This window comes from Myxocyprinus asiaticus, chromosome 25 (genome assembly GCF_019703515.2).
Source record: "Myxocyprinus asiaticus isolate MX2 ecotype Aquarium Trade chromosome 25, UBuf_Myxa_2, whole genome shotgun sequence".
Classification (NCBI taxonomy): domain Eukaryota; kingdom Metazoa; phylum Chordata; class Actinopteri; order Cypriniformes; family Catostomidae; genus Myxocyprinus; species Myxocyprinus asiaticus.
In genome coordinates, this window is record NC_059368.1 from 42,945,824 (window position 1) to 42,963,271 (window position 17,448).

Sequence of the window (17,448 nt, forward strand, 5' to 3'; positions counted from 1 at the left end):
ATTCATAGTTCATAAAACAAAGTTAAAGTGTAGAACTTTTAATAATATATACTAGTCTACAAATTAACATGAACCAAGATGAATGCTGTAAAAATATTGTAATGCATTAACTAATGGTAACATACAGAAACTTACTGTAAAGGGTTACTATGTGTTCCTCTTCCATTCGTTGAAGATGTGACGTCTTTAGATAAACTTTAGATAAAGATAAACAACCCTTTTCTTGCGAAACACCCTCGGTTTCCTGACCCCGCCTCCAGAGTCCATGCTAAAGGCGCGCTGAAGGCTTCGGATGCGCTCTTAGTACTGAAGAGAGAAGGATGCGGCGGCCCAACGCGTTTTTCTTGCTATGGATCCAGGTATGCAGCGCGGAGTTTGAGCTCACTTTACTCCACACTAATGATGTCCACGCACGGGTGGAAGAGACCAACAAAGACTCGGGCAAATGCACTAAAAGCCCGTGTTTCGCTGGAGTGTCGCGGAGATTCACAAAAATCCAAGAAGTTCGTAGCAAGGAGAAAAACGTCCTGCTGCTGGACGCGGGCGATCAGTTTCAGGGCACCGTCTGGTTTAACTTCTACAAGGGTGCAGAAGCGGCGTATTTCATGAATAAACTCGGATACGATGCAATGGTAAGAATATTGGGTCCAAATGGATAGGCCTACATTCTTCACGAAAAACAACATTTACATTGAAATAATTGGTTTGCATCGAGCTGCTTCGGAACGCGTTTATTGCGTTCAAAAACATATAGAATGTGACGGAATTGAAGTTAAACGTTGCTTTAAAGAGTTTTTAGCTTAACGCAACGCTTTAGATGCGTTTTTCATGGAAAACAAAGTAAATACATGTTAGCCTAGTTGTTGTTTTTTTTACCTTTTGGCACTATTTAGGCTAATCATTCACTTGAATAGAAATTAAAGAATTAAAAGTAGAATGCACGTACATGTATATTTATAGGAATGTTTTCTGGTTGATTCAGTCGAGATAGATTTTGTCTTACTGTACTGGCAGAGTTTTTATAGTCAAAACAAGTGAAAAAAATCTACCAGTGCTGAAGAAGTAATCCAAAGTATTTAGAATACGTTACTGACCTTGAGTAATCTAACGGAATACGTTACAAATTACATTTTACAGCATGTATTCTGTAATCTGTAGTGGAATACATTTCAAAAGTAACCCCCCCCCCCCCCCCCCAACTTTTGTATATAGATATATAAATGAAACCAGTTAATTTACAGCATATGGCACATTTTAAGGTTATCTAACAAAACATTTTTTTTTAAAGTTGAACTATTTTAACTTGAGGGAGGCATTCTGGTGTTCTGTCTTGCTATTTTTAAATTGTTAGTGTGCACGAGTTTTTAAGATGGCATGTCAAGTAAAAAAGAAAACAAAGTTCAACTCCTGCGTTGTGTTTTGTTCCATTCAAACGCGCTCCAGATGTTTTTGAGGCAATAATCTTTGTTGAAAGATTTCTTATAAACGCAACGCTCATGGTGCGGACAAAGTGTAACACCCTATCTACACCGGACGCGAGCGTCGCGTCGCGTCGCGTCAAAAACAAAAGAACCCCATTATAATCAATGATGCTGTCTACACTGGAGGCGTCCTTCGCACCGATAATAAACGGATGTCGCGTTCGATTGACGCTGCACGCGATGGCGCTACTACACAAATATAACGGTTTAGAATGTTCGGGTCGACGTGTCCAGTGTAGACAGCGTCAACGGACGCGCCCGGTGTAGGCAGTCGTCCATCTGACTCATGTGTACAGACCAACAATAATAAAAAAAATAAAAAAAGCGCAGACAGAATGCAAGAGCTTGACTTGTGTGAACTTGTGTCAGCTCGATGCAAATCAGGTATTTCAAAGCAAGTGGAAAAATACTGTAGATTTCTGAAGTAGAGAGTGGGAGATGTAAAGAGCTTCATACTGTGTTTACATACACTTATCAGTTTATTTTTTGCAAAAGGCACGTCTATGTTTGTACCTTTTATTTATATAATATTTGGGAAATGAAGTGCGTCTCGAAATATTTATAGACATTCTTGTATCCGGTTCATGCGTCCCAATGCATTAGCTTTTGAAAGAGTGTGTTGTATTCGTCTTCAAATGAGTCCAGTACAGTGTTGCTCAGCACACATTTAACAGATTATTGGTTGACCATTGACGACTGCACACACGTGCTTGGCACAGACAGTCTCCTGAGAAACTCACAACCCATTTAAAGGAATTGTTTATACAGAAACATTTACTATTTAAACATTTTCTTTCAGTTTATGGTCATTTCAAATAGTGTGTTAACTCTGTAAGTGAAATTACATGTTTAAAATGTAATTTGTTGTAACATGTCTCAACTATAAAATTAAGGTAGGCTCATATATGTTTTGACTGTTCTTTAAAAAAAAAAAAAAAAAAAAACATGTTTTGATTGTAAACAGAAATAACTGTTAGACCATTCATTAAAAAAACAAACATGTTTTTACTGTAATTACTGTGCCTCACCAACAAATACATTTAAGTTTTTTAACCCTAAGAGTTAAAGTAGGTTTACTACTGCATAGACTTATTATTTTAAAGCCTATAAACTTAAAATTTTAGGAGCTTGTAAGCTCAAGCTTGACTCTTCACCACAGTGGTAACCCCCAAAACTCCAACATTACAGAAACTCAAATAAATCTTAACAGAACATTAAATACTTAGAAATCCCCGCCTTTGTGGGGCCTGGTTAGCTCAGCGAATATTGACGCTGACTACCACACCTGGAGTCGCGAGTTCGAATCCAGGGTGTGCTGAGTGACTCCAGCCAGGTCTCCTAAGCAACCAAATAGTGTAGAGTCACATCGGGTAACCTCCTCGTGGTTGCGATAAGTGGATCTCGCTCTCAATGGGGGCGTGGTAAGTTGTGTGTGGATCGCAGAGAGTAGCATGAGCCTCCACGTGCTCGGAGTCTCCGCGGTGTCATGCACAACGACCCACGTGATAAGATGCGCAGATTGACTGTCTCAGAAGCGGAGGCAACTGAGACTTTTCCCCCGTCACCTGGATTGAGGTGAGTAACCGCACCACCACGAGGACCTACTAAGCAGTGGGAATTGGGCATTCCAAATTGGGAGAAAAGGGGATAAAAATAAAAAATAAATCCCCGCCTTTATTCGTCTTGCAAAGAACACATAAAATAGCTCTTAATTTCAACATTTACTCTCCCCATAGAGTCTCATGCAAAGCATGCTGGTGGATCTAAAAACATATATTTAACAGTATTTTACTGTCAAATTACATGTATTGTCTTAAAGATATTATCATTTTTACAGTTTGTTGTTGTAAAGTTATGTTGACCAGTTAGATTATTTTGATATATATTTCTTTGTTATTATGAGAACAGCAGCAAATGTATTGTCAAATTAAGTAAGGTTCAAATGTACATGTAAATTTAGTGTGAATTTTGTATTTTTTTATTTTAGGGGAATTTAACACTTACTAAGAAATGTGGAATGAATGTTAAATTATACTGTATTGTCTCTGTTCAAATACATTTAACCTATTTTTTAAAGTGAATGTAAATAATTACAGAATTCTAATTTTTGGTGAATTGTTCCTTTATGATTTTGTGAAAAGGAGAGCTAGACTTTCTGAAAGTTTCTTATCTCGGGGGGGGGGGTGCTCCATTCAGGTATCAGATGTGTTGACAGTTTTTCCATGATTACAGATACCAAAGGGACTCATTGCTCATTTTGTTATTGATGTAATGTAGAGCAGAAGTGGACAGAAGGTTCTGGACAAGTGCTCATGAGCCCCGGTGTCTTCATTACAGTGGACAATGCACCTGTTCAGGTGCTGTGGGATTTAAACTTGTGGAACATAAACAGAAAAGGTGTTTCCCAAATGCAGTGCAAGTTGTCCTCAATGCTAACCGTATTACCCACTTGTCAAAGACTGTTAAGACATGCATGGGTGAATTCTCCAAAACATTTAACACAAGTGCTTCAGCTGCAACAGACAGCAATAAGCAAATATACCGTATTGACATGAAATGCTTTGTTGGAGTTGACGTCCTGCGGTGTGACATGCTGTACTGCTAACTATTTTAAACAGCATTTTGATAATTATTTTATAATTATTCTATGTAACTGGTGGGTCCGTGTACTTTTGCGTCCATTTCTTTTTCTTTTTTAACCCAAAAATGAAAAACAAAAAATGTTTTTTTCTTGATTGGTTTTAACACTGATTAATATAAGCAGATTCAATTCAACAAATTTTCTACTGACCATTTAATTTTCTATTTAAAAAGGAATAAAGAGATTGGGAGAAAAGGCTAAAAAAAAAAAAAATCTCCTTCAGTGTTTAAAAATTAGTTTATGCCTTGAATATTTGATATGCACATGTGAGCGGCACTGAAACGCCCCTTTCATTTGATTGGCCAACTTGCCCCGTCGTCCTTAGCTTTCTGCCTTAATCCCATCAGCTAGAATTAGAGTTGGGATCGCTCTGCAAATTTGTCTCAATTTTCATACATTAAATATTGTCCCGAACCACCACTAACTGTAAACTATGCATGCCATATGTATTAGAATTTTGCTGCTTGGCACATCCTGGTGTTGTTGCGAGGTGCCTCTAATGGACGACGCGTGAGATATCGCAAGCCACATCACTTAGCCATATGCTGACTGGGAGTTGGTCTGTTATATATTATTTTTATTTTTAATAACATTGTATGATTTTGTAGTGACTGTAGTGCCGTGTCCCATTGATAATTGTAATTACAAAAGTTGTGTCACTTTGTATAAAAGCCCTACGAATTAATATGAGTTAACACAAGTTTATTTTTGACATTTAATAATATATTTACTAAATGTTCATCCAGGCTTAGGCAATTACGTTGGCAGCACACTCTATCAGCAATCTACGGCTTGCAGAAATTAACATTGCATTTATGGAGATAGGGTGACTAGACGTCCCAATAACAGGGACAGTCCTGATTTTTCCCGACGGACTTACAGTCGGGACGCCTTGTGTCCGAATGTTAGCTATTAGAATTTTATGTCCACTCCAATCCATGTTCATGATGCCTAAACATTAATTTAGCATTCGCTTTTATCCAAAGCAACGGAACTCTTTATTTACATTACATTTATAAATTTATCAAATACACAGGTACTACAAAATCATACAATGTTAAAAAAAATAGTATATAATAGACCAACTCGCAGTCAGCATAAGGCCAAGTGATGTGGCTTGTCTCATGCGTCGTCCATTAGAGGCAACACCTCGCAACAACACCATGATGTGCCAAGCAGCTATATTCTAATACCTATGGCATGCATAGTTTACAGTTAGTGGTGGTTCGGGACAATATTTAATGAAAATTGAGACAAATTTGCAGAGCAATCCCAATTCTGGCTGATAGGAATAAGGCAGTACAGAAGACGGGGTGGGTTCACCAATTAGATAAAAGGGGCGTTTCAGTGCCGCTCACATGTGCATATCAAATATTCAAGCCGTAAATAAATGTTTTAAACAATGAAAGAAAATGAAAATTGAGCCATTTCCCCCTTTCTCTTTATTCCTTTTTAAATAGAAAATTAAATAGTCAACAGAAAATGAGTTTGTATCTGCTTATTCTATTCATCAGTGTTAAAACCAATAAAGAAGAAACCACATTTTTGGTTTTTCATTTTTGGATTTAAAAAGTATGCTAAAGTACACGGACCCTGGTGTATTCTGCATTGTATGTTTGATTGAATTAGGAAGAGAATGGAAATCCATGCTTGGGTCAACTCGTGATTTATTCTCTCCTGATGGAACCTAATGGTCTTAAACTTGTATGCGAGTATGCCCTTTGTTGCTTTCTCTCCCATTCAGCAAACAAAGCCGAAAGGGCAGATAGAAAAGAGAGTTTAGAGTAACAAAATGATTTAATAACAATAAATAATAAAAATAGACAAAGTAACAATATACCTGATGGAATAATAATAAAACCAGTCTTTAACTGTGTGAGTTTCCCCCGAAAGGGAAGAGGAGGAGCTAAGAGGTGAGCACACAGTTGCAGTCAGAAAATTAAGGGGCAGAGAACCACATATACAAATAGGCACATCAGCTACACATTGAACATTTTGTGTAAAAATGTATGTAAAATATACTTTTATACCTATTAAATATACAGTATATGCAGTTTTTTTTTTTTTTACATCTTGTCAGCAGCGAGGACAGAGGAAGCTTCCTTAGTAGGCTTGAGCTAGAATCCACAGGTGCATCCTCTGCTGATTTTTTTTTTTTTTGCCGTAACACCCGACGCACACATCACACCTTTGCTGTTTAAACAAACCATAATTTTTGCATACATCATCAGTGCATCTTGAATGGCTTGATCAAAAGAAAGTTCATATTGTTCATCTTTATTTTTGTGTGTAATACTGTAGGCCTTAGGTAATCATGAGTTTGACAATGGAGTGGATGGTCTCGTGGAACCTTTTCTTCAAAATGTGACCTTCACTGTTCTCAGTGCAAATATTAAAGCCGATAACACAATCGCTCCTCGGATTAGTGGATACTATTTCCCATATAAGATCTTCACCTTCAACTCAGAGAAAGTAGGAGTTGTTGGGTACACATCAGTGGAAACGCCATCTTTATCTTTACCAGGTAAGAACATTCATTAAATTCATTATAGTATATGGCTGGGTTTCACACTCTTTAAGGGATAATTCACCCAGAAATTAAAATTCTGTCATAATTTACTCAGGCACCATTCTCTGTCGTTGTATGGAAAAAAAGATGCAATGAAAGTCAATGGTGACTGAGGGTTTGGGCCGCTATTGAGAAATTGTGTGACATTTACACGCTGAACGCCGGGTGTCGCCATAACACCGTCTACACCGGATGCAAGCAGCGTGTCGTCACATCAAAAGCAATAGAACCCCATTATAATAATGATGCTGTCTACACTGGAAGGACAATAAACAGGTGTCGCATTCCATTTAACGCTGCATGTGCTGGGGCTACTACACAAATTAAATTGATTAGAACGTCCGTGTCGATGCATCCCGCGTAGACAGCCTCAAACCATTGTGATGCGTCACGTCAATTGACGTGCCTGGAATAGACAGGGTGTTAGGCACAGCCAAATCTCACAGTACTCAACTGTGCATTCCCTTCACTGTCGCCACAGCTTTATCCACTGCCCAAGTTCAAATGGAGTTCAGAAGTCTCAAAATTTTCACGAATGAAATGCCATGCAAAAAAAAGAAAAGAAAAATGTAATTTATTTTAGGAATGCTCATGTACTCGTACTCGTGCTCGTTCTTACGAGCATCATGTCAAAGAGCCATTGGTGGGTATATAGTTTGGGGTAATGCCCAGCAGTGAAATTACCACATTTATATGGTCTTACAGGCCCACATCTTCAGTTTGAAGAGGAAGTGGCTGCTCTACAGACTCAGGTGGATAAACTAATTGCTCTGGGTGTGAATAAGATCATTGCCCTCGGACACTCTGGATTTGCAGTGGACCAAATGATTGCGAAGAAAGTTCGGGGAGTGGATGTTGTGATTGGAGGGCACACCAATACATTCTTGTACACAGGTATGTATCAAGTCATTGCCTCAATTAATGGAATTATATTGTATAACTAGAAAATTTCGGAAACTTTAAGGGGCAAATTCACTAAAAATTTGTGCCACTTTTGTGCATGGTATTTCTGCTGAAAAACCTGCTTCTTATTTACTAGCCACCTGCAGTTCAGCTAAACCAGGTGCTACAGTAGATCATTCTCATTCTTTTCAGCATGAACACGCCTGCTTTACAATGTTAGGCTCATTATAAATCGCACCTTATTCACAAAACTCAGCGCTGTTTGCGTAGTGCAATTGCCATCAAGTCATAACCACTTAGAGAAAGCGGTAATGTACAGTATATATGTCAGTATATAATTCGTTTTTATAGTGAATTTTTTTTATTGTAAGAATTATAAATTTTTTAATATAATATATCATAGAAGCCTATAAATTAGGGGTGTAACAGTTCAATTTTCAATTAGCCACATTTATTGAAATAAAGAAAACATATCAGTTCTGTTGTCATTTTCAAAGACAGTGCCAACATATAATCGTGCCGCCAAAACAGTGCCAACCTGCATCTCAGAATAGCATTCTGAGATGCTATTCTTCACACCACAATCGTACAGAGCGTTTTCTGAGTTACCATAGACTTCATCAGTTCAAACCAGTCTGGCCATTCTCTGTTGACCTCTCTCATCAACGAGGCATTTCCGTCCACAGAACTGCCGCTCACTGGATGTTTTTTGTTTTTGGCACCATTCGGAGTAAATTCTAGAGACTGTTGTGTGTGAAAATCCCAGGAGATCAGCAGTTACAGAAATACTCAAACCAGCCCATCTGGCACCAACAATCATCCATGCGATTATCTAATCAGCCAATCATGTGGCAGCAGTGCAGTGTGTAAAATCACTCAGATACAGGTCAGGAGCTTCAGTTAAAAACAAAAAACATCCAGTGAGCGGCAGTTCTGCGGATGGAAATGCCTTGTTGATTAGAGAGGTCAACAGAGAATGGCCAGACTGGTTCGAACTGACAAAGTCTACGGTAACACAGAAAACGCTCTGTACAATTGTGGTGTGAAGAATAACATCTCAGAATGCTATTCTGAGATGCGGGTTGGCGCTGTTTTGGCGGCACGAGAGGGACCTATACAATATTAGGCAGGTGGTTTTAATGTTGTTGCTGATCGGTGTGTGTGTGTATGTGTGTGTGTGTATGTGTGTGTGTGTGTGTGTGTGTGTGTGTGTATATATATATATATATATATATATATATATATATATATATATATATATATATATATATATATATATATAACTCAGCAAAAAAAGAAACGTCCCTTTTTCAGGGCACTGTATTTTAAAGATAATTTTTTTTAAAATCTAAATAACTTTACAGATCTTTATTGTAAAGGGTTTAAACAATGTTTTCCATGCTTGTTCAATAAACCATAAACAATTAATGAACAAGCACGTGTGTAACGGTCGTTAGGACACTAACAGCTTACATATGGTAGGCAATTAAGGTCACACTTATATAAACTTAGGACACTAAAGAGACCTTTCTACTGACTCTGAAAAACACCAAAAGAAAGATGCCCAGGGTCCCTGCTCATCTGAACGTGTGAACGTGCCTTAGGCATGCTGCATGGAGGCATGAGGACTGCAAATGTGGCCAGGGCAATAGATTGCAATGTCCGTACTGTGAGATGCCTAAGACAGCGCTACAGGGAGACAGGAAGGAAAGCTGATCGTCCTCGCAGTGGCAGACCACGTGTAACAACTCCTGCACAGGATCAGTACATCCGAATATCACACCTGCGGGACAGGTACAGGATGGCAACAACAACTGCCTGAGTTACACCAGGAATGCACAATCACTCCATCAGTGCTCAGACTGTCCGCAATAGGCTGAGAGAGGCTGGACTGAGGGCTTGTAGGCCTGTTGTAAGGCAGGTCCTTACCAGACATCACCGGCAACAATGTCGCCTATGGGCACAAACCTACCTTCACTGGACCAGACAGGACTGGCAAAAAGTGCTCTCAACTGACGTTGTGGTTTTGTCTCACCAGGGGTGATGGTCGGACTCACATTTATCGTCGAAGGAATGAGCGTTACACCGAGGCCTGTACTCTGGAGGGGGATCGATTTGGAGGTGGAGGGTCCATCATGGTCTGGGGCGGTGTGTCACAGCATCATCGGACTGAGCTTGTTGTCATTGCGGGCAATCTCAATGCTGTGCGTTACAGGGAAGACATCCTCCTCCCTCATGTGGTACCCTTCCTGCAGGCTCATCCTGACATGACCCTCCAGCATGACAATGCCACCAGCAATACTGCTCGTTCTGTGCGTGATTTCCTGCCAGACAGGAATGTCAGTGTTCTGCCATGGCCAGCAAAGAGCCTGGATCTCAATCCCATTGAGCACGTCTGGGACCTGTTGGATCAGAGGGTGAGGGCTAGGGCCATTCCCCCCAAAAATGTCTGGGAACTTGCAAGTTCCTTGGTGGAAGAGTGGGGTAACATCTCACAGCAAGAACTGGCAAATATGGTGCAGTCCATGAGGAGGAGATGCACTGCAGTATTAATGCAGCTGGTGGCCACACCAGATACTGACTGTTACTTTTGATTTTGACCCCCGCTTTGTTCAGGAACACATTATTCCATTTCTGTTATGTCTGTGAAACTTGTTCAGTTTTTGTCTTAGTTGTTGAATCTTTTTATGTTCATACAAATATTTACACATGTTAAGTTTGCTGAAAATAAAAGCAGATGAAAGTGAGAGGACGTTTCTTTTTTTGCTGACTTTTTTTTTTTTTTTTGACTCTTAGGACAATTGAGGGACTCAATACGCAACTGTTACACAAGGTGCAAACATAAATTGATGCTCAAGAAGGAAACACACTACTATATGCATATTATACTTTATGTAAATATCTGCTTATGCACAGTTGAAGTCAGAAGTTTACATACACTTAGGTTGAAGTCATTAAAACTTATTTTTTAACCACTCCACAGATTTTATATTAGCAAATTATAGTTTTGGCAAGTTATTTAGGACATCTACTTTGTGCATGACATAAGTCATTTTTCCAACAATTGTTTACAGACAGATTGTTTCACTTTTAATTGACTATATCACAGTTCCAGTGGGTCAGAAATGTACATGCACTAAGTTAACTGCACATTTAATCAGCTTGGAAAATTCCAGAAAATGGACAAGCCTATAGACAATTAGCCAATTAGCTTCTGATAGGAGGTGCACTGAATTGGAGGTGTACCTGTGGGTGTATTTTAAGGCCTAACCTTAAACTCAGAGCCTCTTTGTTTGACATCATGGGAAAATCAAAAGAAATCAGCCAAGACCTCAGAAAAAAAAGTCTGGTTCATCCATAGGAGCAATTTCCAAATGCCTGAAGGTATCACGTTCATCTGTATAAACAATAGTACGCAAGTATAAACACTATGGGACCATGCAGCCATCATACTGCTCAGGAAGGAGATGCATTCTGTCTCCTAGAGATGAACGTAGTTTGGTGCAAAAAGTGCAAATCAATCGCAGAACAACAGCAAAAGACCTTGTGAAGATGCTGGAGGAAACAGGTAGACAAGTATCTATATCCACAGTAAAATGAGTCCTATGTCGACATAATCTGAAAGGCTGCTCAGCCAGGAAGAAGCCACTGCTCCAAAACCACCATAAAAAAGCCAGACTACAGTGCACATAGGGACAAGGATCTTACTTTTTGGAGAAATGTCCTCTGGTCTGATGAAACAAAAATGGAACTTTTTGGCCATAATGACCATCATTATGTTTGGAGGAAAAAGGGTGAGGCTTGCAAGCCGAAGAACACCATACCAACCGTGAAGCATGGGGGTGACAGCATCATGTTGTGGGGGTGCTTTGCTGCAGGAGGGACTGGTGCACTTCACAAAATAGATTGCATCATGAGGAAGGAAAATCATGTGGATATATTGAAGCAAAATCTCAAGACATCAGCCAGGAAGTTAAAGCTCGGTCGCAAATGGGTCTTCCAAATGGACAGTGACCCCAAGCATACCTCCAAAGTTGTGGCAAAATGGCTTAAAGACAACAAAGTCAAGGTATTGGAGTGGCCATCACAAAGCCTTGACCTCAATCTGATAGAAAATTTGTGGACAGAGCTGAAAAAGCATGTGCGAGCAAGGAGGCCTACAAACCTGAATCAGTTACACCAGTTCTGTCTGGAGGAATGGGCCAAACTTCCAGCAACTTATTGTGAGAAGCTTGTGGAAAGCTACCCAAAACGTTTGACCCAAGTTAAAAAATTTAAAGGCAATGGTACCAAATACTAGCAAATTGTATGTACAATTCTGACTCACTGGGAATGTGATGAAAGAAATAAAAGTTGAAATAAATAATTCTCACTACTATTATTCTGACATTTTACATTCTTAAAATAAAGTAGTGATCCCAACTGACCTAAGACAGTGAATGTTTTCTACAATTAAATGTCAGGAATTGTGGAAAAACTGAGTTTAGATGTATTTGGCTAAGGTGTATGTACATTTCTGAATTCAACTGTAAATTCTGAAGGGCAGTACTAAATAATTTTTTTATCTCTTATATTTGTATAAATTATGAAAGGGGTGTGAACATTTATGAGACAAAAGGGAATGCAAACTTACCTTCTCAACTATATATACTGTTTATTAAACCTCCACTTAATGGGTTATCAGCTGTCTTCCTTTTCTTCTGCTTTCTATCTTGTTTCTGAACAACAATCTAAATCGAGCAATTATATGATTTGGCGACTAAAACAGCCATTTGGCTCCTTAATGTTTCAGTTAAGGAGCCAATGGCTCCTAAGTAATTTTTTTAGTCTGGAGCCCTGTACATCCATTTGCAGTTTATATCCCCCTCTAACTGTGCTGTGCTTCAGCAATACAGAGAGCTACCGTAAATACTCTGGAAAATGCACATTTGATAGGCTATTGATAAATATATTTTTTTTATGATGACATCATAATGCGGGTTGCAAAAGATGGCTCAAGGGCTGCATGCGGCACGGGGGCTGCGTGTTGAGTATCTCTGTGCTTACACTATACACTGTGCACTCATCCATCTAGTTTATGAATTTCCAGTTTAGTACTGTCCCAAATGGAAAACTAAACTGACATTTCAAACTCATGCAATGTGTTGCCAAAGTCTTTTTAGCAAGTCAGGTCATGGTTATGACTGTTATCAAACCAGTTTTCAAAGTTTGTTTACAAACTTTCCTTCATAGATTTTTATTTGCTAAATTTTTTAATATCTTCATGTTATAATCTGGTGAAATTTGATATACCCAGTTACACATTTGCTCTTTGAGGCAAAACATGGCAAAGAAATCAAAATCCTCAGGCTCTGGAGACATTAAAAGACACTTACGTGTTCAGGATGAAAGCCCCGACAGGCCTACAGACCGGGGACTCGATTTGGATGGTGCGGCGGGAGAGGAGATCCAGCGTCAGTTGTCCAACATGTCGGTGATGTTGACAAAGGTTCTTGCTGACTTGGAGGATCTCGCTGTAATACGTCGATCGATTACAGCGATGGAAATAAAATTCTCTGATTTAGTTACAAGAGTGTCTGATGTTGAGAGATGAATCGGTTGTCTGGAATCTTCGGAGAGGGAATTAACCGTTAATCTGCCCGCGACCAAAGTTGATTTGGAACATCTCCTTGAAAATCTTGAAGATCTTGAGAGTAGAAGCCGCAGGAATAATGTTCGAATTGCTGGAATTCCTGAGCATGAGGAGGGCAGAGATATGGTGAAATTCCTAGACGAGCTTTTCCCGAGTCTGCTCGATTTAACAGGCCACAAGCTGGAAATTGAGCGAGCTCACAGATTTGCTGAGGGAGATAGGCCCGATCAATTCTGGCCAGATTTCTGAGATCATCCGATAAAGATCTTGTGCTGCGCCAGGCGAGGAGCAAAGGGAAGCTTTCTTGGAAGAACCATAATATTTTCTTTTTCCCGGACTTTTCGAGTTCAACGAGAGAAACGCGATCGGTTCAAGGAATGTAAGAAACTCTTACATCAGCGAAAGATCACTTTTGCTCTGTTTCCGGCCAAACTGAGAATAGAAACGAAGGACGGTTGCAAAGTATTTACATGTCCCAATCAGGCAATGTCTTTTATTGAATCAGTGGGTGAGTAAACCATTGGATGTTTCTCATGTGAGTGGGTCAACTCGCTGTACTTTCTCTGGCTTTTGAGGAAGCTGGGCGTCATTTTGGTTTCTTTTTGCTTTTTGTGTTGGCTCCGCAGAGCGCCTGGAGTTTGTTTTATGAATAACACTTTTCCTTAAAGAAACTTTTGTATTGATGAAAGATTACTTTTGCATTGAAGTTCCCGGCCAGTTTGAGAGTGGACACTATGGATGACCGTAAAATATCTACATGCTCACACAAAGAATGTCTTTTATAAAGTTGACGGATTGTGCAAGTCATGGTATATACTTTTATGCGGCCTCCAAGTGAATTGACTCGACCATCCGGGGAAACGGGATGCCGGTTTTGTTTCTTTTTGTATTGGTTCCACCTAGCGGCTGGAGTTTGTTCTATTGAATAACACTCCTTTTGGAACAGCTGTGGATTAATCTGTTCGTTCTTCATGCTTATTCCTCCTGCTGGCTGGAGTTTGTTTTGTTGAGTATTTTTATGGGACATTGGAATGATTACGTCATCCGCTGAACTCAACAGCTGGCTCACTGAACATTTGTTTGTCTGTCCGAGGAATTTGAATGGTATTATATCAGCTGGAATTTGTTTTGTGGAAGATCACACCTTTGAGACAGTTCTGTGAATGAATCTACACATTCTTTGTGTTCATTCTTCCTATTAGCTGGGGTTTATTTTACAAAGTGTTTTCTGTTGAGCAATCCGATGGCAAAGTTGTCGTGGGGGCTCGTGGGTGTTCATGGACCTTTTGAGTTTAAAGGGATTGTCGCCGGTTGGCGCTGTTGTGCGCGGGGTAAATTTGCACGTTTTTCTTTTTTCTGTTTGTTTTGTTCGGGGGGAAATTCAGGGTTTGATTGTTTCACTCACCAAAGTGCCTCATTCACCAAAAAATTCAAAGCACAAGAACTTGTGGAGGTGGAGGGAAATATTAAAAGTGCAGAGGCAGAGCTGAAGCGCCGTATGTCATCTGATGGCCTCAGAGAATTGACCCAATTAAAATATAGATATAATACTATTTTGTCGTGGAAAGTGGAGGTTTGGTTATTGAGGGCAAGACAGTCATACTTTGAGTCGGGGGACAAAGCAGGAAAACTTTTGGCTAGATATATAAAGCAGAGAGAGTCTTTTTCTACCATTCCCTCAGTGAAATCTGCTGGTAGTGAAATATTTACCTCAGCCATAGATATTAATAATGCTTTTAAAGAATTATAACTTGATCTCTATAGTTCCATGTCTTCTTCTACTGATGAGGATATTAGAAACTTTGTGGAACCATTAGAACTTCCTAAACTGACGGCTGAGCAAAAAATATCTTGATTCTGAGATAACCTTGGAGGAGCTTTGCGAGGTAATTAAGGTCTTGCCTACAGGCAAGAGCCAGGATTCCAAGATACGGGGCCAGATGGCTTTGTCATAAGTTTTTTTAGATCTTATGCTACAGAATTGGCTCCACATTTGCTAGAAGTTTATACGAAGAATGGAAAGCTACCGCCAACCATGACACAAGCCCGGATCAGTCTGATACTTAAAAAGGACAAAGATTCAAGTGAGTGTAAAAGTTACCGTCCAATGTCCCTGATCCAGCTAAACCTTAAAATATTGTCAAAAATTCTGGCTAACCGATTGAGTAAAGTTATGACATCTCTTATACATACAGATCAGGTGGGGTTTATTCAGGGCTGCAGTTCTTCTGATAACATTAGGTATTTCATCAATATCATGTGGTCAGTGGCGAATGATCAGACTACGGTCGCTGCCATCTCACTTGATGCCGAAAAGGCATTTGATATGGTAGAATGGGATTATCTTTTTAAGATTTTGGAAATATATGGGTTCGGGAATACTTTTATTGGATGGATTAAGTTACTTTATAGACACCCGGTAGCAGCGGTACAAACAAATGGATTAATTTTTGATTATTTTAATCTGGATAGGGGCACCTGCCAGGGTTGCCCTCTTTCCTCATTATTGTTCTGTCTCGCCCTGGAACCATTAGCAGCTGCGAAAAGAAGGGAAGATGATTTTCCAGGGGTGGTGGCGGGAGGTGTGGCGCATAAGCTTTTGCTTTTCGCTGATATTTTATTATTCGTCTCCAACCCCACTAGATCTATGCCTTGCCTTCACAGAATTATTAATAATAAGTTCTCATGATACAGAGTTAATTGGTGTAAATCCAAAGCTTTGGCTCTGACAGCATACTGCCCAGTAACAGCTTTTCAGCCGGGCACCTTTCAGTGGCCCAAACAGGGCATTAAGTATTTGGACATTTTATTCCCAGCAAATTTGTCTGATTTTGACCCCTTAATAAAAAGGTTTTCGAGCAATGTGGGCAGGTGGGATTCATTACAGTTATCTATAATTGGGAAGGTTAATGTTATTAAAATGAATTGTATTCCAAAATGTAACTACCTGCTACAATCTCTCACTGTAGATGTAGAATTTGATAGCATAGCGAGGTCCTTCATTTGGAATGGTAATACATTTCAATAAGTTACATAGGCAGATTGACAAAGGTGGGCTAGGCCTACCCAAGATTTTGTTTTGTTTTTATGCACTCGGTCTCAGACATTTGGCTCATTGGTCTCTTCCACCTGTGAGAGCCCTTCCCTGGTTTTGTATTGAACAGGTAGTTCTTGGCCCTATTTTGCCATTGCAAAGCCTTTCTATCAAACTAATCGGAGAAGTTAAGTTAAACCGCATTGTCTCTCATTTGCACTCGGTGTGGACAAAAGTGTCTAGAGTGTTTATTTCGGACATTTATTTAAATGTTGCCTCGAGCATATGTCTGAACCCCAAATTATGTATCAACAAGTCCCCTTTTTGCTGGTCAGAGTGGATTGTGAGGGGGTTTACTACACTCGGTGACCTATATGAGAGTGGAGTGTTGAGATCCTTTAAAAATTTGGTTCAGTCTTTTAGGATTCCCAGATCTCAGTTCTGTAAGTATTTACAGCTGCGCCATCTGCTCTGTACTGTTTTTGGGAGTAGTTTACACCCCCCTAAAGCGGCAGATACTCTGGGAGTGGTGTTTACTGCTTTTGGAAAAGGCCATGAGGCATCAGTGTATTACTCCCTGCTAATTCAGAGTCTGGGGGACGGAACTTCAACTTCTCTTAAGAGATTATGGGAGAAAGATCTAAACTTGGTATCGGAGGAGGGAGTGTGGGCTAGGATTCTAAATAACATCAAGTCTGCTTCTAGAGATGCAAGGCTTCGCCTTATGCAATTCAGGATTTTACATAGAGTCTGTTGGACCCCCTCTAGATTGCATAGGCTTGGTCTTAAAGACACACCCACCTGCTGGCGATGTCAATCAGAAGATGGAGACACAACCCATGTCTTTTGGGGATGTGTTAAGATCCAAGAATTTTGGTTGAAGAGTCAGAGTTTTATGTGTGAGGTATTGGGCTCTCAAATTTTATTTTACCCCAGACTCTTAGGTGAGTATTTTAGGTGATGGGGCGTTCATTAATATGTAGAATAAGTACATAAAAAACTGGGTCCTAACTAGTATTATGATTGCCAGACAGATAATTTTAATGGGTTGGAAGTCAGCTGGAGCGCTCCCATTTCAGGAGTGGTGTTCGGAGATGGGCAGGGTGGCAGCTTTTGAGGAGGGGGCATCCAGAAGACTGGGGAGTTTAGACCTGTTTGTGGAGAAATGGGGCAAGTATCTGTCTTTTT

At 39.8% G+C, this 17,448-nt stretch overlaps 1 protein-coding gene across 4 annotated transcripts in view; it reads left to right on the forward strand.

Moving 5' to 3' along the window:
* The first annotated feature begins 255 nt into the window (after positions 1 to 255).
* The window catches only part of nt5e (5'-nucleotidase, ecto (CD73)), a 45,472-nt gene continuing 28,279 nt past the window's right edge, over positions 256 to 17,448 (forward strand). The window contains exons 1-4 of one of the 4 annotated variants that reach the window (XM_051654787.1): positions 256 to 632; positions 3,764 to 3,838; positions 6,424 to 6,646; positions 7,397 to 7,585. In XM_051654787.1, coding sequence (XP_051510747.1) covers positions 321 to 632; positions 3,764 to 3,838; positions 6,424 to 6,646; positions 7,397 to 7,585 — 799 coding nt within the window. In that variant the 5' untranslated portion in view covers positions 256 to 320. Of the gene's footprint in view, positions 633 to 3,713; positions 3,839 to 6,423; positions 6,647 to 7,396; positions 7,586 to 17,448 lie in introns of all 4 variants that reach the window. The other 3 variants (XM_051654785.1, XM_051654788.1, XM_051654786.1) reach the window with 3 other exon arrangements.